The sequence below is a fragment of the Palaemon carinicauda genome, chromosome 14 (genome assembly GCF_036898095.1).
Source record: "Palaemon carinicauda isolate YSFRI2023 chromosome 14, ASM3689809v2, whole genome shotgun sequence".
NCBI lineage: Eukaryota > Metazoa > Arthropoda > Malacostraca > Decapoda > Palaemonidae > Palaemon > Palaemon carinicauda.
The window spans coordinates 111,469,683-111,491,828 of NC_090738.1; the positions used below are offsets into that span (position 1 = coordinate 111,469,683).

Sequence of the window (22,146 nt, forward strand, 5' to 3'; positions counted from 1 at the left end):
AATGCAGGTATACCAACATAACCTACTCCTTGATGAAACGCTAACACTGATATCATAGGATAACATAAAATTAATGCTAGATGAAAGCATAAAGACGGTGTACTATATAAATGTAAGGAAAAAACTCCTAAAAGTTCGAACAAATATTAATGACGGACGAACTAACGAGAAAAAGGGCAGAGCCGAACCATGAACGGTAAGAACGGGGACGCCGTTCATATATAAACACTTCTCAATTAATAAAAACAGAGGTTACACTGCCCAATCTCGCTAAAACTCATGGATAAAGTACTTAACTTCGATGGGGTATCTTGGGAATCGGCCATCGATTATAAAATAATGATAAATCCAAGGGTAAACGCGAGAAAAAACATGTTGGACTTAATAACAACAAGTGCTATAAAGGAGTGACGTCACTGGCGTGGGTTGGGTTAGTGGTAGTAGTGTTGATCGGCACCTCGCTGTGGCGGGGATTTTGAAGAGGAGATATCTAAATAGTGCGAGACCTCTGGTTGTGAATTATCACGCCCCAGTATATTATACCGACACCTTTTATAGGTGAGCGAGCTGGGTTCAACCTGGCATTCCTATGCTTTTTTTCTCTGGTAATATATAGCAGTTATATTCCTTGGAAATAGTGCTCTAGGAGTATTTCACTGGGCAGCACAGCTCGGAGCCCAGAAATAGATTTTTCCTTCGTCAAAATCCCTTTTATAATCAAAATATAATTTTTGTGTAGTTTCCTCTCGATCAATTTTTTATGGGGTTAACACGACCTAGCCTCCTTTCTAGGTCTCTGGTTTTTCCTAAGTACAGTCTCAAGAACTTGTAGGGCCACGCCCACCTCCTTAAGTATAAGTCTCCTAAGAAAGTATTTCGAGGTAAGTACTTCGTGTTGGAACAAATCACAAATTTTAGGTAATTTGTATTTTTCCTAACAGTACTTACCTCGAACTACTTTCGGGTAATGGCCCACCCTGCCTTCCCCGAGTGTCCCCTGGTATCCTTAGAGACCTTAGCTGTCAAGAACTTACTGGAGGTCGAGACCTGAGCAGGCATGCTCTCTGACCCGGGGTTAGCCTCAGGGCGCGTATCACTCCGCCTGAGGTTACCCCTCATAGAAAATGGGTTAAGGGTAAACTACACAAAACTCTGGTCGGATGGGAGGAGATCCCAGATACTCCTAAGAAAGTAGTTTGAGGTAAGTACTGTTAGGAAAAATACAAATTACCTAAAATTTGTAATTTTTACAGTTAGGCAGATATAGGAGAAATATTTAGCAAAAGGTAAGGAGGTGTATGTTGCGTTTATGGATCTGGAGAAAGCGTATGATAGAGTTGATAGTGAAGCGATGTGGAATGTGATGAGGTTATATGGAATTGGTGGAAGGTTGTTACAAGCAGTGAAAAGTTTCTACAAAGGTAGTAAAGCATGTGTTAGGATAGAAAATGAAGTGAGCGATTGGTTTCCAGTGAGAGTGGGGCCGAGACAGGGATGTGTGATGTCGCCGTGGTTGTTAACTTGTATGTTGATGGAGTGGTGAGAGAGGTGAATGCTCGAGTGCTTGGACGAAGATTAAAACTGGTAGGCGAGATTACCATGAATGGGAGGTAAATCAGTTTTTGTTTGCGGATGATACTGTACTGGTAGCAGACACAGAAGAGAAGCTTGACCAACTAGTGACAGAATTTGGAAGGGTGTGTGAGAGAAGGAAGTTGAGAGTTAATGTGGGTAAGAGTAAGGTTATGAGATGTACGAGAAGGGAAGGCGGTGCAAGGTTGAATGTCATGTTGAATGGAGAGTTACTTGAGGAGGTGGATCAGTTTAAGTACTTGAGGTCTGTTGTTGCAGCAAATGGTGGAGTGGAAGCAGATGTACGTCAGAGTGAATGAAGGTTGCAAAGTGTTTGGGGGCAGTGGAGGGAGTGGTAAAGAATAGAGAGTTGGGCATGAATGTAAAGAGAGTTCTGTATGAGAAAGTGATTGTACCAACTGTGATGTATGGATTGGAGTTGTGGGGAATGAAAATAACAGAGACAGAAATTGAATGTGTTTGAGATGAAGTGTCTGAGGAGTATGGCTAGTGTATCTCGAGTAGATAGGGTTAAGAATGAAGTAGTGAGGGTGAGAACGGGTGTAAGAAATGAGTTAGCAGCTAGAGTGGATATGAATGTGTTGGGGTAATTTTGCCATGTTGAGAAAATGGAAAATGGCTGTCTGCTAAAGAAGGTGATGAATGCAAGATTTGATGGGAGAAGTACAAGAGGAAGGCCAAGGTTTGGGTGGCTGGATGGAGTGAAGAAAGCTGTGGGTGATAGGAGGATAGATGTGAGAGAGGCAAGAGAGCGTGCTAGAAATAGAAATGAATGGTGAGCGATTGTGACACAGTTCCATTAGGCCCTGCTGGTTCCTCCGGTTGACTTGGATGACCGCGGAGGTAGCAGCAGTAGTGGATTCAGCATTATTAAGCTCCATCTGTGGTGGATAACGGGGGAGGGTGGGCTGTGGCACCCTAGCAGTACCAGCCGTACTCGGTTGAGTCCCTTGTTAGGCTGGGAGGAGCTTAGAGAGAAAAGGTCCCCTGTTTTTCATTTGTTTGATGTTGGCTACCCCCCAAAATTGGGGGAAGTGCCTTGGTATATGGATGGTAAATATGAAGAAGTCCAGCCTCACACCCAAGCAAAAGCTGGATTACCTAACAATAGGAAAAGTTTTTTCCATCCAACAATTGAGTAACTACACTCAAAAGGGTAGCATGCCCTTTTCTAAATCTCCAACAACTTCTGTCTTGTCAGGGGCAGCAACTTTAAGGCCACTGTCATCTTTGGAAAAACTGGATCCCCACAACTGTGTTCATGTAAGTTCTCTGCAATGGTCTCGAAAGACACACTGGTCTCAAAATAAAGATGCTCCTCAATGTCAAAGTTCCTATGTAACAGGAAGTCAGATACAATCTGGATTAAAGTCTGTTCAAAGGGTCTCCATTTTAATTCCATAGTACTGTATAGAACTTCTCTTCACAGGTACATAGAAGGAAGGATGGGGCTTATCTAAGGGAACATGTAATCACAGGCCTCTGGTGAAAGATAGAGAGGAACCTTAATATAGATATCCTATAAATGAAGACAGCACAATTAGCTCTTCAGTCTTCAACAGAGTTTGATAGGCTGCTCGGTAGTGTTGATTACTGACAACTCTACCCTTAATACCGGTCAAGTCAGGTGACAGGATGATGACCAAGCAGAGAAGGATGATGAAGTGTGTCACACCACCATGCGCAGATATCCATCCGCGTACAAATAGGGACATTGGTTCTCCTCGGGAGATCGCCATTCACCCCTTTGATCCCAAACCCATCAAAGTTGTTCCTCCAGATCAACATCCTGTTTCTCTCCCATTTAAAGAGACGAAAGTCATGGCTCCCGAACTGCAGAAGCCTAAAGAACAGCAACTTTCTTTGGAAACAGCGGTCCTGGCAAAACACTTCCCTCCCAGGAAGTAATATAAAGGTTCCAAAACAGTTCCAAAGAATTTTAAGACCAGGAAAGCAGGAAGAAAGGAACAGGCGAAGAGGTCTCCCGAGGCGGGACCATCTCAAATTCCAGTTGATGACTTTGACCCACCTCAGGCTTTCTCAGACGAGAGCCCAGATGTAGATGAGTTCAGGGACACGGACAAAGAATTCCTCCCTAAAGCGGCAAGTCCGAAGTTTCACTCTGAGGCCAAGCTCAAAGAGTCGGAACATGCCTTCTGGTAGGACCTTCAACAAGTTGTCGGATCCCTACTCTGCACCACAAGAAGGCAAGGACAATGGTCTTGGATCAGATCCTTGGATCCCAGAAACCACCCAAGACCAGTGCAGGTCTACCCTGGTCAAAGGGACTTGCAGCAGCCAGAAAGAAAGCAGGCACCTCTAGCTCTCTGTCACTTCCTTTTGTACTCTGAAGGAAGTATTACAAGATCCAGTACGATCCTCATCCTACCCCGATTCTCGACCCTTCGGTGGAATCTCTCACACCTAATGTTCCACTGCAGAGACTAGCCTCTGTGTAAGCCTCCCTTACAGCCTCTGAACTACTCAACATAGAGTGATGTTGGAGGTACGCCATGCAGGCTGCTTTGTGGCTTGACCTATGGTTCAGGTCTCTGGGCCACATTGTTCGCTCCGCGGACCTTTCTAAGAAGACGACCAGGCTTTCCTTGGAATCCTTCCTTCTCTCCGGCACCCGGACCTTGGAATTCCTTTCGTGGCACGTGGTCAACATGTTGGCAAATGCGATTCTAAAGCTAAGGGATACAGTCATAGGAAGGTTCCACAGGCAGGTGGCACGCCTTTGAAACTCGACCCTCGAGGGACCTTCCCGGACACCCTAGGGCCAATATGCCAGGCACAAGTAATGCATCTACAATGGTGGGTGGCAGAGGAGAACTTCCGCAAAGGTCAAGATCTTCTCGTCCCTCCGCCGGGTTTGTTACTCTAAACAAACGCATCAAAAAAATGGCGGGGAGCCCACTTGCTGCACCACACCGAATCCAAAAAGTACCAGCACATAAATCTCCTAGAGATGAGCCTTCCTAGCTCTCCAACAGTTCCAATAGTTGCTGGCGGGTCACTCTGTACAGTGTTGATGAGCGACAACACCACAGTAGTGGCTTACGTAAAGAAGCAAGGTGGTACCTGTTTGCACCAACTATGCCATCTTGCAGAACAGATACTATGATGGGCAGATGATCATTCGGTAGCACTGTCTGCTCTCTACATTCCGGGCGAGAGGAATGTGCTCACAGACAATCTGAGCAGAACGACTCAGATAGTGGGTTCCGAATGGTTTTTGAATACTCTGATAGCCAACAAAGTCCTGACTTTGTGGGGTTCCCCGACTGTGGACCTGTTCGCACCATCCCTGAACTTCAGGCTCCTACTTTACTGTTCCCCAGTTCCGGACCCTCAGGCTCTATGGCAGGATGCATTCCAACAACTGTGGGACAACATCAACGTATACGCCTTTCTTCCATTTTGTCTGATGAGAGGCTTGCTCAACAAGACCGGAGCATCCAAAAATCTAAATCTAATGATGACCCTCATAGCTCCCCTATGGCATCATGCAGAGTGGTTTCCGGACCTTCTGCAGTTGGTAGTAGATCACCCGAGAGAACTTTCTCCCCGTCCACATCTTCTCAGACAACCACACGCCAACATATATCATAAGAACGTGCAGTCGCTTTGACTTTTCGCCTGGAGACTATCCAGCATCTCCTCTCATGGAGAGGCTTTTTGCGACAACCTGCGAAAAGAATGTCCAAACACCCACGTAAGTCCTCCATGGCAGTGTACCGGGCCAAGTGGACAGTCTTCTGTGGTGGTATCATGGAAGGGGTGTCTCTCCCCTCGATGCCGCTATTCCTGTAATAGTGGAATTCCTTATTTACCTTGAGAGGAAAAACTCTTTTCAGTCTCTGTGGTGAAAGGCTATCGCTCAGCCTTAAGCCTGGCCTTTAGATTGAATGGAGTAGATCTTTCCTCTTCTTTGGAACTTTCTTTACTCATACAAAGTTATGAGATCACTTACCCCTCGTCGGAGACCAGACCTCATCCTTGGAACATGGTTCGCGTCCTGAGGTTCCTTAACTACCCTTCTTACGAACTACCACTACATGCAACAGACCGTAATCTCACTTAGAAGACGGTATTCCTACTCACTTTAGCATCGGCAAAGAGAGTTGGTCTTTCGTATGCATCACCCATTTAAGGGGATGGAGGGAAATGACACTCGGCTTCTTCACCGAGTTCATTGCTAAAACTCAAAATCCATCCGTCACGGGTCCTAGATTCGGGGCCTTCCGGATAGCAAGTCTCATTACTGTAACCAATGACCCAGATCAATTGTTACTTTGCCCAGTAAGGAGTTTTAGATATTATCTTAAACACACTGCAGCAACAAGACCCCAGCTTTCAGCCTTGTTTGACAGCTTGGGCAGAACGAAGAGGAGAGTCACCAAGAACACGATCTCTTTTTGGATTTGCAAAGTCATAGAGTTTGCCCTCCAACAAGACCCTCCTCAAGCTCGATGACCTAGAGCTCATGATGTCAGGGGCATCAGGACGTCCATGGCATTTAAGCAAAACTACTCGGTTTCTCAAGTATTACAAGAGGCCTTATGGAAGCGGCAAACAACCTTCACTGCCCACTACCTCAAAGATGTGACCCACAGAAGGCTCGATACGTTTACTATCTGGCCTGTGGTGGCTGCACAACAAGTGGTTTAAGATGACCTCAGGCTCCTTGTTGGACAAGTAGCAGCTGGTTGTGGGTTTTGGTTACCTGGTTCAAGTCTGGAAGGAATGAGAGTATGTCTGGCATTTTTCCTCTCTTCATTTTCCTCTCTCTTGGGGTGCAGCTCCTTGGGTCCTCTGCAAGCCGGCTTCAACCTCTGCAGGTAAGAACCACTTTCCTTGTGTATCCTAGTATAGATAATAATTAATTATATTATTCACGTCCTCAATGTTTTCTTGCGAGGGATCATTGGGAACGTCCATACAGCATATGTAAGACTCATGTTTTTTTGAACTCGTCTTACCTAGACGTTCAGATGCTATTTCTACAACCACTTTTTTTTCTTTTGCTCAGGCCACAATAACACACAAACTGTGATTTATTAGTGAGGTGTCAAGGTTTATCCTCAGACACAATCTAATATTGTTCCAGGACAACCCGGGTCAATGGCTAAGCCAGAAACCGGACTTACACCCACCTAAGAGTGACTCATCCTACGTAAACAATGGAAGGTTTGTTAGTGTGGGAACAAATAACAAATTTGGAAACAATTTGTATTTTTCCCTAATTAATACAAACCTGTAGTTGTTTACAAAAGTTGTCCTGCCATCACCTGTCTCCCTGAAGTACTGCCTGCAATTGAAAGTGAGGCAGCTGTGTGAGCTGTGAGTAGAGATAGGTGGCTGGGGTACCCCACAGCCACCTCCTACCAACCCACAACAGTGGGAATGTAGGGCTGCTACCTCACATTTCTTTTTAGTGCATTGGCTGCCTTCCAGCTTTGCTGAAAGATATATCCTATGTAAACAACTACAGGTTTGTATTAGTTAGGAAAAAATACAAATTGTTTCCAAATTTGTCATATTGTTGGGTCTTTATCCTCAAGGGGCAAGGAACCTCCTGACATTGTGGGGATTCCTGATAATCAACATGTTTGTGATGAAGCTAAACCACAAGCTCTCAGTGTAATAATCACCAATATCAGATCAGGCAAGTTGTGTTGGAGGACGCCTTCCAACTCTTCTGTTTTGCTTGGTCAGAAAAGTAATCAGCAAAGTATGGAATACCCCAAACCTCAAGAGGGCATTGGTGGCCCCCAAGTGACAGCATGCAGAATGTAATTTTTGTATCAGAATATTCAATTTTTGTTAAAATTCATGTTTTCTTCCTTCTACAATTATGAAATTGTACTCAGACCTTATGTTTTTAAGAATCTGGAAAACTTTCATAGAATTTTAGATTTATTATAGTATTTTGTGAAGTCTTCTGCAAAACCACATGATATTCCAGTTCATAGATGACTTTGATTAAAATCTTACAAAACTGAATCTCTTCTAAATATGGTTCAGCATTAAAGATTCTTGTACAGTGTTGTAAGCAAGCACAGAAAACAAATAGCCATGTAAATTTGTTAGCGCATTCTTGTATTCTTAAGTTCAATATTTTCTACAGCTAAAAAAACTAGTGCTGCCAAGATTCTTGACACCCATCCAGCACTTTTGGGGAGGAGTTTTAACCGGGTACGACTATCCCAACTCGCTCACATGTCTCTAGATATTGATGCCAATAATCCTGATGTAAAGGTGAGTTTAGCTCTGTATGTGTAACATTGTCTTTCAGCTACTTAGATCAGACCTCTGATATTATTTTAAATTACAATTTAGATTAACTATGTATTTTTAAATATTTAACTTAGCCGGTGAATATATAATAGCTGCAACTCTGTTGCTCGACAGACACATACATAAAAAACTCGCGAGCGATCGCTATGCAGGTTGCGGGTGTGCCCACCAGCGCCAACTGTCGGCCAGATACCACTCTCGGATGTAAACAAAACCTTCAATTTCTTCTCTGTCGACGTGTCGACAAGACGTACTTTTACTCGCTGTAGAACATGGAGTTTTCTCAACATATTTGGTGAAGTACTTCATTTTGGTTTGAGCTTTCGCAGTGCAGGTGTTTTATCTTTATCTTAAATCTTGAACTACGTTTTTGGATAGATTTAATTTTTGATGACAAAGAGAGTATGGACTTTCTTTGACTTTTAAATGGCCGACCCTTCCCTTAGACGGAAGTGTGTTTAGGCTTTTAGCAATTATCTTATCACGTTATAAATTAATTATAGATTTTCCTCTATATATTTTATATCTCACCGCCTTTATTAGGCCTCTTCGATTAACTTTCCATTTATAATAAACATAAAAATAAATTTTTAATGATTTGTTTATATGCGACCTTTCCTGAGAGTAGGCGGTCCTAACTTGGAAACCGAAGTTAAACAGCGTTGAGCCCTTTCAATCGTAAATAGCTTTTAAAGAGCTAATGATTTAAAACTTTTTAAATGAATATTTTTTAATAGATATTTTATGAAAGATTTTCTTTGAATAGTCTTCGTACTGTTTCAAAGATGAACTAACGTTTAGCTTATTTATGCTACGCAGTTTGCGCTCTATCGTTACGATAGAGAGAGAGAGTATCACGGTTTCACTTTGCAGAAAGAGTAAATCGATTCTGACGTTTTGTTCATTCTTCTTTCAAAGCTTAAATGTTTTAAATTCTATTTTAAAGGAACTTTTTAATTGAAAAACCTTTCAGTTTTTTCCTTTGGTCAAATAACATGTTTTTTTGACGAAACGTAAGTGGGCTCTTCTCTTAGATGCGAAATCAAGAGAGAGAGAGAGAGATAGAGACGGAGGGAGAGAGAGGAGAGAAAACGTTCCGTTCAAGCGGGTAACGTTGTTCTCGAGTTACTCTCGTCCCTAGTCTCTGTACGGGGAGAAAGGATAAAACGTTTTTAGTTTTTTATTCTCGTCCCCAGGCAATGTACGGTGAGAGATTGAAAACGTAGTTTTGAATGAACTAGTGTTTAGTCTCTTCCCCTGCCACTGAATTTTTTATCTTAAAATTGTTTACTGTTTTTTGCTGGTTTTAATGTGCTTGCATTATAAGACTGATTTCGCAATTACTACCTTTTGATGAGGGTAGAATTGCGTGCTTCAGGTAGAAATCAGTAGAAGTTTCGATTTCAGTGAAATAAGTGCAAAACAGAAAATCATAGTGATAAAGTGATATTGCTCAAAGTGTTATCAGTGTTGCGACCGAGGGTTCGTCTGTTCGTGCCTGTCGTTCGCCTAGTCCGGGACCTCTTGCAAGCTCCCAAGCCCAGGGGAGAAGTAATGTCGTACAACTTATGGGTTCGAGAGGCCTTGATCAGCGAACAGACGTTCCCTCTATGGTATCGGGTGTATCTTACCAAGATCACCCCTACCATAAGACGAGAGAGACGATTTTCTCCTCGTCATCCGAAGGCTTTTCGCATAAGAAACCTGAAACAAGGTTTCGAGGCCCTTAAGCGAAAGTCAGTCCTTTCAGGACAGGTCCAGCGTCCTGGTTGTAGCCATTAGGACAGCTCTGACCCTATGCAGTCATCGGAAGACTGCTCGCCGCCTAACAAAAGCGTAACACAGACTCCGAGAGTCTTTTTGTAGGCAAGGTTTTGCGGTCACATACGTTACCCTCGTCTCTTACCGCAACCATTTCCGTTGATCCTAATTGGGTTGTACGGCAAGACATGCAGAATAAGCTTGCCTCCCTTATGGAAGACTATTCTGCCGATAAGTCTGTTGAGTCTAGCTGTTTATCTCATCGAGATCCTGTCTTTCAGCCACCCTAACGTTCCTTTGTGCGTCCTGTTGACGTTGGCGTAGCTAAGTCACGTCAGTCAGGTTGTTTAGAACCACACTCGATGCGGTCTCGTGTGGATTTTCAGCCACATTTGGACGTTAGGCCACTTGCTGATGCTCCTGTTGACGTTCAGGACGTTCGCTAACAATCGGAGTTGACTTGTTCTGACGCTGAGCGTCAACCTCCGCATTCTAGAGTTGTTTTGACTGCTCAGTCTAGGCGGTCAAAGCAGTCTCGAGTGGACGCTGTGCGTCCTCACGCACCTGTTGTTGTTGACAGTTCACAGACTGTCAAGCAGTTACATGACGTTGCGTCCTGGTCTCTCGCACCTGTTGTTGTTGACAGTTCACAGACTGTCAAGCAGTTACATGACGTTGCGTCCTGGTCCGCTACTAATGCATCAGTGCGTGTGGACTCTGCTTGTAAAGCATTGCCACCACGGTAGGTCTCTCCCTTGCTTGAGACTCTGCTATTATCGGACAAGGTTCCTTTAGATGAGGAAGTTGCTGTTCCCCCTCCTACTGATATTCCCTTGAGGACTCTGTCAGACGGAGAGGAGCCTAAAGCTTCTTAGCCCTCTATGGACTTTAAATAAATCATGCTGATTTTTAAGGATCTTTGTCCGGATCTTTTTGTAACTGCTGCTCCTCGTTCGCCTAAACGTCAGAGCTTACACTAGGCCTAGCTACTTCGAAGCCGTTGTGTTATAAGCTAGTGCTCTCTCGCTCTCCTAGAGAGCTTTACGTTTGCTAGGCGACTGGTTTATCACCAGGAGGAGTTTGGGGGATACAGCCTTTGCTTTCCCTTCTTTTAAACTGGCTTATAGAGCGAGAGTCTGATATGACACGAGAGAAGTTCTCGGCTTGGGAGTTCCTGCCTCTGCCCAGATAGACTTCTCAAACCTCATAGACTCTCCCTGGCGCCTGGCCATGAGACGCTCCAAGATTTTACAGGTCAACTTCACAGCTGTTTTCGAGCCTTTGAAGTTTTGCTGTACAATTATGTCACGCATAAACAAGGCTTTCAGGGATGGCTCCAATGATCTGACAGCCACGTTCTCTGCAGGAACAAGTCCCTCAGGGATGGCTCCATGATTTGGCAGCCATGTTCACTGCAGGAGTACGTAAGTGCGCTCAATGTGTTCATTGTCAAGACAAACTTCACGATGAAGTCTACCAGGCTGTCTTGACAGCATTTATGGAAGGCGACCGGATGGTCTCTCTCAACCTTCAGGAGGCATACTTCCACATTCCTATACACCCGGATTCCCAACCGTTTCTGAGGTTTGTTTACAGGAATGTGGGGTACCAGTTTCGACCTCCCTGTACTTGGACGACTGGCTTCTCAGAGCATCGTCCAGCCTTCGCTGTCTGCAGGATCTACATTGGACGTTGAGTCTGGCCAGGGAGTTGGGACTTGTGGTCAACCTTAAAGTCCCAACTGATCCCATCCCAGATTATTCTATTTTTGGGGATGGAGATTCGCAGTCAAGCCCTGCTCGAAGTCCAACTAATGCTGAAAAGAAAACGTTTATTCAGTCAGGAGTTGGAACAGTCTCGTAGGGACTCTCTCATCCCTGGAGCAGTTTGTCTCACTAGGGAGACTACCCCTTCTGCCTCTCCGGTTCCATCTAGCCTCTCACTGGAACTAGGACAAGACATTAGAGACGGTATCATTCCCAGTCTCCGAACCAATAAAGGCATGCCTGAAATGGTGGGACAGCAATATCAGTCTGAGAGAGGGACTATCCCTAGCAGTCAAGAACCCAAACCACGTGTTGTCCTCAGACGCGTCGGGTTTGGGTTGGGTGCGACCCTGGACGGTCGGAAATGCGCGGGTCTGTGGACCTCAAGTCAGAAGAGCATGCACATCAATGGCAAGGAGCTATTACCAGTCCACTTGGCCTTGATGATATTAGGAAGCGTCTTCGAAACTAAGTGGTAGAGGTCAACTCAGACAACACCACAACTTTGGCGTACATCTCCAAGCAAGGAGGCACACACTCCTTCACGCTGCTCGAGATCGCAAGGGACCTTCTCTTATGGTCTAGAATTCGAGGCATCTCCCTGTTGACGAGATTCATCCAGGGGGACTTGAACGTCTTGGCAGACTGTCTCAGTCGGAGGGGTCAGGTGATACCCACGGAATGGACCCTCCACAAGGACGTGGGCAAGAGTCTTTGGGCTTCTTGGGGTCAACCAACCATAGACCTCTTTGCCTCCTCGTTGACCAAAAGGTTACCAATTCTTTTGCTCTCCAGTCCTAGATACAGAAGCAATCTACATAGACGCGTTTCTACTGGATTGGTCTTTTATGGACTTATATGCATTCCCACCATTCAAGATAGTCAACAAGGTACTGCAGAAGTTCGCCTCTCACGAAGGGACAAGGTTGACGTTGGTTGCTACCCTCTGGCCCGCGAGAGAGTGGTTCACCGAGGTACTTCAATGGCTGGTAGACTTTCCTAGAAGTCTTCCTCTAAGGGTAGATCTGTTACGTCAGCCCCACGTAAAGAATGTCCATCAAAGCCTCCCCGCTCTTCGTCTGTCTTCCTTCACACTATCGAAAGACTCTCAAGAGCTAGAGGTTTTTCGAAGGAGGCAGTCAGTGCGATTGCAAGAGCTAGGAGAGCTTCTACCATTAGAGTATACCAGTCGAAGTGGGAAGTCTTTCGAGACTGGTGCAAGTCAGCATCTGTGTCCTCGTCCAGTACCTCTGTAGCCCAAATCGCAGATTTTCTTTTACATCTGAGAAAGGTTCGCTCCCTTTCAGCTCCCACGATTAAGGGCTACAGGAGCATGTTGGCTTCGGTCTTTCGACATAGAGGCTTAGATCTTTCCAACAATAAAGATCTCCAAGATCTCCTTAAGTCTTTCGAGACCTCTAAGGAACGTCGTTTGGCAACTCCTGGATGGAACTTAGACGTGGTCCTAAGGTTCCTCATGTCAGACAGGTTTGAGCCATTACATTCAGCCTCCCTGAAGGATCTCACCCTCAAGACACTTTTCCTAGTGTGCTTGGCTTCGGCTAAAAGGGTCAGTGAACTTCATGCCTTCAGTAAGAACATCGGCTTTTCTACAGAAAAAAGCCACTTGTTCACTTCAACTTGGTTTCCTGGCCAAAAGTGAACTGCCTTCTCGTCCTTGGCCTAAATCTTTTGATATTCCTTGCTTATCAGAGATCGTAGGCAACGAACTGGAAAGAGTATTATGTCCTGTTAGAGCTCTTAAGTTCGATTTAGCTCGTACTAAGTCATTACGAGGGAAATCTGAGGCATTATGGTGCTCAGTTAAGAAACCTTCATTGCCTATGTCAAAGAATGCTTTGTCATATTTTATCAGATTTTTTTAATACGAGAAGCTCATTCTCACTTGAATGAGAAAGACCGATGTTTGCTTAAGGTTAAGACGCACGAAGTTAGAGATATAGCAACCTCCGTGGCCTTCAAGCAAAATAAATCTCTGCAAAGTATTATGGACGCTACTTTTTGGAGAAACAAGTCAGTGTTCGCGTCATTTTACTTAAAAGATGTCCAGACTCTTTACGAGGACTGCTACACACTGGGTCCATTCGTTGCAGCGAGTGCAGTAGTGGGTGAGGGTTCTACCACTACACTTCCCTAATTCCAATACCCTTTTAATCTGTCTCTTGAAATGTTTTTAATATTATTTTATGGGTTGTTCGGAAGGCTAAGAAGCCTTTCGCATCCTGATTGATTTGGCGGGTGGTCAAAGTCATTTCTTGAGAGCGCCCAGATTAGGGGTTTGATGAGGTCCTGTTGTATGGGTTGCAGCCCTTGATACTTCAGCTCCTGGGAGTCTATCAGCATCCTAAGAGGATCGCTGGGCTCCGTGAGGAAGACAGACTTACAAGGCAGAGTAATCGTCTAAGTCAACTTCCTCACCAGGTACCTATTTATTTTGGTTTTGTTATATTGATAACTGCCAAAATGAAAAAACTCTTAGCTTATACGCTGTAAACATAATTAACTCTGGTCTCTACCCACCTCCTTGGGTGTGAATCAGCTATTATATATTCACCGGCTAAGTTAAATATTTAAAAATGATATTTTAATTATAAGATAAATTTTTGAATATACTTACCCGGTGAATATATAAATTAAACGACCCTCCCTTCCTCCCCAATAGAGACGCAGTGGGATGAGAAGAAATTGAAGGTTTTGTTTACATCCGAGAGTGGTATCTGGCCGACAGTTGGCGCTGGTGGGCACACCCGCAACCTGCATAGCGATCGCTCGCGAGTTTTTTATGTATGTGTCTGTCGAGCAACAGAGTTGCAGCTATTATATATTCACCGGGTAAGTATATTCAAAAATTTATTTTATAATTAAAATATCATTTTGATATACATTTTGATGATCCACTGTAATAGCTTGTTTAATCCTTTAAGTGCCCTCGAATACATTCAACGTCTGAATGTTTCTACTCTCTTTGGCGCCATTGGGATGTATTCTATGTCCAATTATTACTAATTTCTTTTTCTCTATTATTTTCATACAGTATATGAAGTTTACAAAATGTGTATTATACTGTATACCAATGGAAAGGAAATTTATTTGTCTACACAAAAGAAAAAATTGTAAAGTCATCTCTTGATGAGTTATGTAAAATGTCACAGAAAAAGACCTAGGTCTTGAGTACCAAATATTTTGGTGAAGGGGAGGCACTCAAAGGATTAATACATATACTTGAAATGCTAATCAAACAAAGTACTCATTATTGTAACATTATTGAAAATAAGGTAGTTTTAATTTTTGACTTATTATATTACTCAAAATAGATAATCTTATAGGCTTTGCTTAAAGTTCAGATTCCTTAAAGATCAATAGGAATCTAAATATACTACTCCTCAATTGTCCCTAGGAAATGAATGGCCTAAATTCTGAGAAAATCCTGTCATTGTGTTACATATAAGTTCAGCATATTTTCAAAGTGGTAAAGTATTGTATTTTATATAATAAAATTGCACAAATAGTAATTCAAAATTGATTCTTTATCAATTTCAGAAACTTCTTAAGTCAAAATCACGTGCCTACAAAGAGCTTGCCCAGAGAATTGAGAGGGAAAACAAGTTACGCATAATGCAAGAGAAATTAGAAGTCCGCAAAAAGCTCATGGTAAGTGCAGTAGTTTTGCGTACCAGTGCTATTGATTCCTTATTTGGGATCAGTATCATTTTTTGAAGAGTACGTGTATTTTAACAACAATTTTTCGGTATTTATCAATATCACAAAACTCAGATATTACTTAATCTGTACAGAGATTGTGTAATTAACCTATTGTATACTGTAACTACTGTACTTTGAAAATCTAATATTAGATTATAACCTTTCCTTCGGCTATGCCATAAAAGTAAGGAAGCAAGGATCCCTACATCATACCATATGGTTGATATTCTGGTACTGAAATGAGACAACTCCTTTAAAAGATTTAAAGCTTCTGTTGAATATATAATCATGTGCATTTACATGTATGGAATACAGTCTTATATATTATGTTTAGTACGTAAGCATGTCTAGGAGTTATTGCTCATATGAGAAATATATGATACATACACAAAAAACAGAAGGGAAAGTTAGTAAAATGCCCTTGCAATTGGATTTAGATTTTATCTCTTATTAAACTACTTGTACACTCGTTTGTCACCACAGGCAAGCAAAAGCAAAGATGAGGAAAAACCAAAACTTGTTGCGGAAGGTACTAGTTCAACGGCTCCAGTGTACGAGTGGCCTCAAGTTCGAAAAAAATAATTTTTTTTAATGACAAAACCCCTCTCCTTAAACTCTAAACCTGTTACCATGATTCCTTTAACCCTTTTGCAAACAGACATTTACAGATTAATTAAGGTAAATAAATATTTTAAAGAAATTATCCTGTTTAAATCTTATATTTCTCCAAGTATTTTAATATCTAGAAACTTAGTGCTTTGAAGATGAGACCACTCAATTCATATGTTTACTCTATTTGGAGGTAGTGATAATATACCTTTATTGGGAAATACTTTAGTACTCACAGCGTATCATCATCAGCTACGCATTCCAGGCTACATTATTAGACTACTGTAGTCTTCATCAGGGCTGAAGCTAATATCTAGCAGCTTACAATACCATCTTTAGAGTATTTCTTCCTCCATCTTTTCTTCAATATGAAATTGTGGTATCGACCCTGGTACAGTACTAAATTATACTCTGTTCAGAGTTACTTTTTCAGTCAAAGTATTTTGTTTAAGACCATAAAATTAGGCAATGAATGAGGAAATTTAGAAAAATGTTCCTGAGTTACATGATATTTCTTTATTTATTGAAATTAAAATTGCTTATTACTGACATTTAGTAATAGAAAATAAAAGCAAAAATTAAATGGAGGAAATTACTGTAAATTCCAACCTCATTTGTTCCTACATGAACACAAACCATCATCTTTTTATAGTATGACCTAAGCTAAGCTGAGATGGCTGTTAAAAATGTGACATGGTAGTTAAAACCTCCATCAGGTGGAGAGTAAGCCCCACCCATCCAGCAGTCAGGTAGACACTCACTTTGGACTTCGGTCGAAAACAGTATAGACGACTTTTGCTGCCTCTTCAGTCTTGGCTGGTTTGATTTTTTTATTTGTAGTAAAATGGTAATCTTTAGTACAGTATTAGAGCTGGCAGTGCCTGAAGTAATGCTTAAGAAACTTGCACCTTCTTTTCTTCCAGCACTGCTCTACTTCCTGTGTTGCCCTTGGATTCCTCTAAAACTGGGTCCTTTTAAGGAATTTGTGGGGAGGAGGATATGTTAGCTTGTTCTCAGGCTTTCCTTAGGAAAGTGAAAGTACTCTACAGACACCTTTCCCTAGTTATGGTTTTCCTAGGGCATGTCTGGTGTTCTGTCGGTGTCAAAGCTGCTGAAAGTGTTAGCTACTGCCAGGACCTCTGAGGCTTTTGCTGTATCTTCCCTCGTCTACTGTTTGACTTGAGGTACTTGTTTTAGTCTCAACTGCTACAAGGATCTTCCTCTGCGGGATTGTTTTTACTAGCCTCCAAGACTTCGACCCTATAGAAGATTAGCAAGAAAAAGGAGCACGTGTGCTCCTCTTCCTCCTCCATTTCCTCTTCCTTGGTTGATCCTTTGGACATTGCTACTTCTGCCCAGAAGAAGAAAAAGAATTCATTGAAGAAGTCCAGGAAGACCAATCTACAGGTATGTGACTCCAACCAATCTCTCCCTTCTTATGAACGAGAGAGTTGGTGCCTTTCTGAGAACCAATCCAGAGCGGGAAGAAGTATCAGTATGTAATGGGTATTAAGGTCCTGCTACCAGTGCTTGGTCTCATACCGAACTGATCACACACGCTGTCAGTTGGGATGAAGGGTTGCTGCCCTTCTCTCCTTCCTACCCCTGGATGATCGAAGTACAGTCGTCCCTTGCTTTTCACGAATTCATGAAAAACCAAGTTTTCTGTTGCAATATGGGCCTAAAATTTGCTGCGATTCTCAAAATATGCTTAATTTTGCTTAAAATATAAATTTTTAAGAATTCATTATTCCATTAATTTTCTATATTACCACCTTATAAAAATTAAAATTTTAAAAAGCTAGATTGAAACACATGAAAAATATCACAAACAAACAAAGAATGGCTGAACAAGAGCATGATGAAAAGTACCCTAAGCCTGCGTCTGCTAAAGCTGTGCTGAGTGTGAATATCACTAGTGTTGCTTATGCAGGATAGTATACTAACACGATTGGTTGACAGATGAGTCAGCCAATCAGGGCCTGGTAATATGTATACTGGCTGTTGAATGGCCCACAGAGTGCAGCGTCACCCAAAGGAGTGATGCTATGTTGTCAGTATCTTCCCTTGTCTAGTTCTACTTTGTGTTGCGAGTTGTACATCTATAAGTATTACTTTGTTATTGTGTGTTTTATTATACTTTTGTTAAAGTTTTCATTTTAAATACTATAAATCAAACTATGATGCACCTACGATTACCTATGCTGTTAAGTATTGTCGTCATCTACTGCACAGCTAATTCATCATCATTATTTTAGTTTCATTAGAGTGAGTATATTAGGTGAGTACTGTATCCCAGATTATCATTATTATTACTTGCTAAGCTACAACCCTAGTTTGAAAAGCAGGATGCTATAAGGCCAGGGGCTCTAACAGGGAAAATAGCTCTGTGAGGAAAGGAAACAAGGAAAAATAAAATATAAGAACATTAAAATAAATTTTTCCTCTATAAATTATAAAAACTTTAACAACACAAGAGGAAGAGAAATAAGGTAGAATTAGTTAGAATTAAGTAAGAATAAGATCAGGTATGTATCCAGAATAGCAAAGTATTTTTTTTTTTTTTTTTCAAATAAAATAGTTTCAGAGAAATGTTTCATGTCCTGCAGCCCTGAGTTACATAGCACCATTTTAGCGAAATTCTCATTGTCCCGCAACTTTAAGATATATGTAGTGCTGTAAGTATATGCATTGAACATGTACAGTATAGTATAATGTATAGTACTCCAGTCCCGTACCTGTAAGCTAATTTAGGCTAACCTAACCTTGTGTACTGGTTATAGTAGTGCACTTACAGTATATGTATAGCAAAATTCCTGTATAACAAAGTGTTCATAGGAGTGTGGAAAGTGTTATGAGAGTGTGAGAAAGGTTTGTAACAGTTTAGGGAGAGTTTATAAAGACTTTAAAATGCCCGTAATTAGCAAAAAATAGGTTTCTAGCTTTTTTGCTTTGGTTCCTGGAGTGTAACCCTGGTGAAAAGCGGGGAATGACCACACACCTTGGTTCCTCTCCATAATGATGCTTTGGTTCCTTAGGGAGACAAATTTGTTTGTTGTAGGGGGAGAGGAATCGCCAATCAGTCGGCTTGCTTTTACGAGTGGCAAGACATTCCGTCACATGAGCGTGTTCGGGATTATGATCCTTGGTTGCCTCGTGATCTCTCGCTCTCTGATTAGTCTATGAGTTCTGTTCTACCTATCGTAATTGGTCTGATCTTGATTGGTCAATCCGAGATTGTTTGGTGCGCGATTGACCATCGCAAGGTTGGTTGCCTCAATACCGTCATCTTCTCGAGCCATTGTGTTATATGCATGTGAGAATGAGATCACCTGTCCCATATGCTGGGAATTTTCCAAGTGCTCACTGGACCGGAAACAAGAATAAGTGTCCACCAAAGACTGTTCATAGCATTGTTATGAATACTGAAAGGGGCAATGTTCTTCACAACCAAGTGACCAGTATCCATGTTTACATGGTGCCTGATACCATGCTTACCTTTACACTTTTCAGAGACTAAAATAAGTGTTACTTCATTATTCTTGGAGTGTGAGAGCCAAAGGAGATTCTTCTGAATGGAAAGCCAATTGTCAGTCAGGGGCCTCTTCTTGGTAAACTTCCGGTTCTGATCTTGGGAGGAAAGAACTGTTTCCTGATGTATGTTTTGAGACCTCCTCCCTGTCAAAGTTTCACTGCTCTTACTGTGCCTCTTATTATTATTATTATCACTTGCTAAGCTACAACCCTAGTTGGAAAAGCAGGATGCTATAAGCCCATGGGCTCCAACAGGGAAAATAGCCCAGTAAGAAAAGGAAAAAAGGAAAAATAAAATATTTTAATAAGAGTAATAACATTAGAATAAATATCTCCTAAATAAACTATGTAAACTTTAACAAAACAAGAGGAAGAGAAATTAGATAGAATAGTGCATCAGAGTGTACCCTCAAGCAAGAGAACTCTAACCCAAGACAGTGGAAAACCATGGTACAGAGGCTATGACACTACCCAATACTAGAGAACAATGGTTTGATTTTGGAGTGTCCTTCTCCAAGAAGAGCTGCTTACTATAGCTAAAGAGTCTCTTCTACCCTTACCAAGAGGAAAGTGGCCACTGAACAATTACAGTGCAGTAACCTCTTGGGGGAAGAAGAATTGTTTGGTAATCTCAGTGTTGTCAAGTGTATGAGGACAGAGGAGAATATGTAAAGAATATGCCAGACTATTCATTGTATGTGTAGGCAAAGGGAAAGGGAACTGTAACCAGAGAGAAAGATCCAATGTAGTACTGTCTGGCCAGTCAAAAAGACGCCATAACTCTCTAGTGATAGCATCTCAATGGGTGACTGGTGCTTAACTCCAGTCCAGCACTGGACAGAGAATCCTGAGATGGAGTGTTTGTTTGTCGATGATTTTGCACTCTTGTGAGTGCAATGAACTTGGAGAGGCTACCATGGCTCCTGTGAAGGGGGCTAATGGTCATTGGTCATTGATTGTCATTTCAGCTCCCCTCATGGATTAAATATTTTCCTGGAACTTACTTGGGGAGTCTTAGATTGAAATACTCAAATCTCTGGTCATGAGATTCACTGATGTCTAGCCAGTTGAACAAGATCCATGCTGCCCTCTGCATTCTCTTGACAGAGCACTCAATGTGCTTGAGGGCGCAATCCTGTATCTTTTACCCATTGATTCCACCCTGCCTGCGTTGATGGTGGGTTTGCCTTTGGAGAGACTCGAGACTGAGGGCACAATCTTCTCAGCTTTTGAGTCTGCTACCAAGGAATCCTCTTCCATAGCCAGCCTTCAAGCAGCTTCCTGAATCTGCCAATATTACGGTGCAGTCATCTACTTTACCACTACAGGTACTCAGGGTAAGATGTTGGCAAAGTACAGCAAGTTGGTTCTGTCTGGTGTGATGGCAGTAACCTTCAAAGCACACTAGTCAGCAAACCAATGGGACAACTGGGTCCTGAAGAGGAGGGATGTTATTGTTTACAGATTCTCCAGCCAAGTTGGACAAGATACCATGTTAGCATTGATTAACGACCCAATGCTAGAGACCATCTCTCATTTCTCAGAGAGATGTAGAGGTGATAATGGAGAAGTGGTGAAAGACTAGTCATGAGTCCCTCATGCACTATGCAGTTACCTTCAAGGGCCCAGGCCCTTCAAAGGCAGCTGTGGAATGACCTCCTGTCTCTAACGTTACTTTGAAACTGGCTTTGAAGAAAGCTGCAGCTGCCTCTAAAAGTTGATTAGGATCTCCAGCCACTTCTTCCTTTTAAGAAAGTTGCAGACAGTGCTCCACCCTCTCATGTCCTACCAAGCCAGTTCAGGATGGGAGATAAAGGTAATAAGGGAAGAAGAAATGCTGAAGTTGGCTTTCGCCTCCCCCAGCTGCCATGGCAAATGTAGCAGTGACATGGAGTAAAGCAGTTGATTGTAGAAGTTCTTCAGGATGGATACCGTCTGCAAGGATTTCCTGAGGTATTTTCCCTAAGAATGAGAGATGTGTGGGTACACTCCAACGTGGTGATGGTTTCCTCTCAGTTCAAGAGGCAATTAGGACAGCAGAGTTCATTACTCAGCAGACACTCATTAATCTGATTTTTGTTGTCTTCTTATGAAGTTGGGGCTGCTGGTGATTGCAGAATGTCTGTTCAGCTTAGGCAGAATTATTGTGCAAACCTATATTCTAGGCATTCCAGAAGTTTGGCAAGGCAAAATTTTTGGCAAGATGTTATGCACTGGCATCTTTTGTAATGGTTAAGGTTTAAGTATATGAGCTTCTTTATTGTAACCCTCTCCGTTAAAACCTTTCCTCCAATCCTTAGTAAAAAAAACCCAAGATGAGTGCTTTAACAGCTAATACTTTGCTTCCTGAAAAATGTAGGGAAGTTTGTTTTTACTATTGAAAACAAACAGTTTTCAATTATTAGGGTCAGATCTATATATAACAAAGATTAGCAAGAGTATCAGAGGCAGCCTGGAAAAAAGGCATCATAGGCTCAACCCAGCTAGCAAAGCTAGCAGCAAACACCTTCTCAAGCAACGGCCCAAGCCCTGAGTACTTTGGGATTTTTCCAAAGGAGAATGAGGAGTAGGAAGCAGACTACGGGAGATCAAAGTTGTAGTTCTGTCCACTAAGACGAAAGAGTTCAACAATGAGTGTCTTTGGGTTGGATGTCGCCTTCATTTTCAAGAACGATGGAGCTTTTGTATGTGGGCATCAGAGTCTGGTCTCGAAAGGTTTGGATTCATCATGGATATCCAAACCTCTGCCAAAACAATATATTCTTTCTGGTCAAAACCATGGAGCCCAACTCTAGTCAACAACATTCAAGAAAAGAGCTATACAAAAGTTCATATTCCTAAAATTCTAGGACAAACT

The 22,146-nt window shown here is 42.2% G+C and overlaps 1 protein-coding gene across 1 annotated transcript in view; it reads left to right on the forward strand.

Moving 5' to 3' along the window:
- Positions 1 to 15,847, forward strand: part of LOC137653224 (probable U3 small nucleolar RNA-associated protein 11) — a 79,612-nt gene extending 63,765 nt beyond the window's left edge. The window contains exons 5-7 of the mRNA XM_068386591.1: positions 7,727 to 7,857; positions 14,985 to 15,095; positions 15,630 to 15,847. Coding sequence (XP_068242692.1) covers positions 7,727 to 7,857; positions 14,985 to 15,095; positions 15,630 to 15,728 — 341 coding nt within the window. The 3' untranslated portion in view covers positions 15,729 to 15,847. The remainder of the gene's footprint in view (positions 1 to 7,726; positions 7,858 to 14,984; positions 15,096 to 15,629) is intronic.
- The last annotated feature ends 6,299 nt before the right edge of the window (positions 15,848 to 22,146 follow it).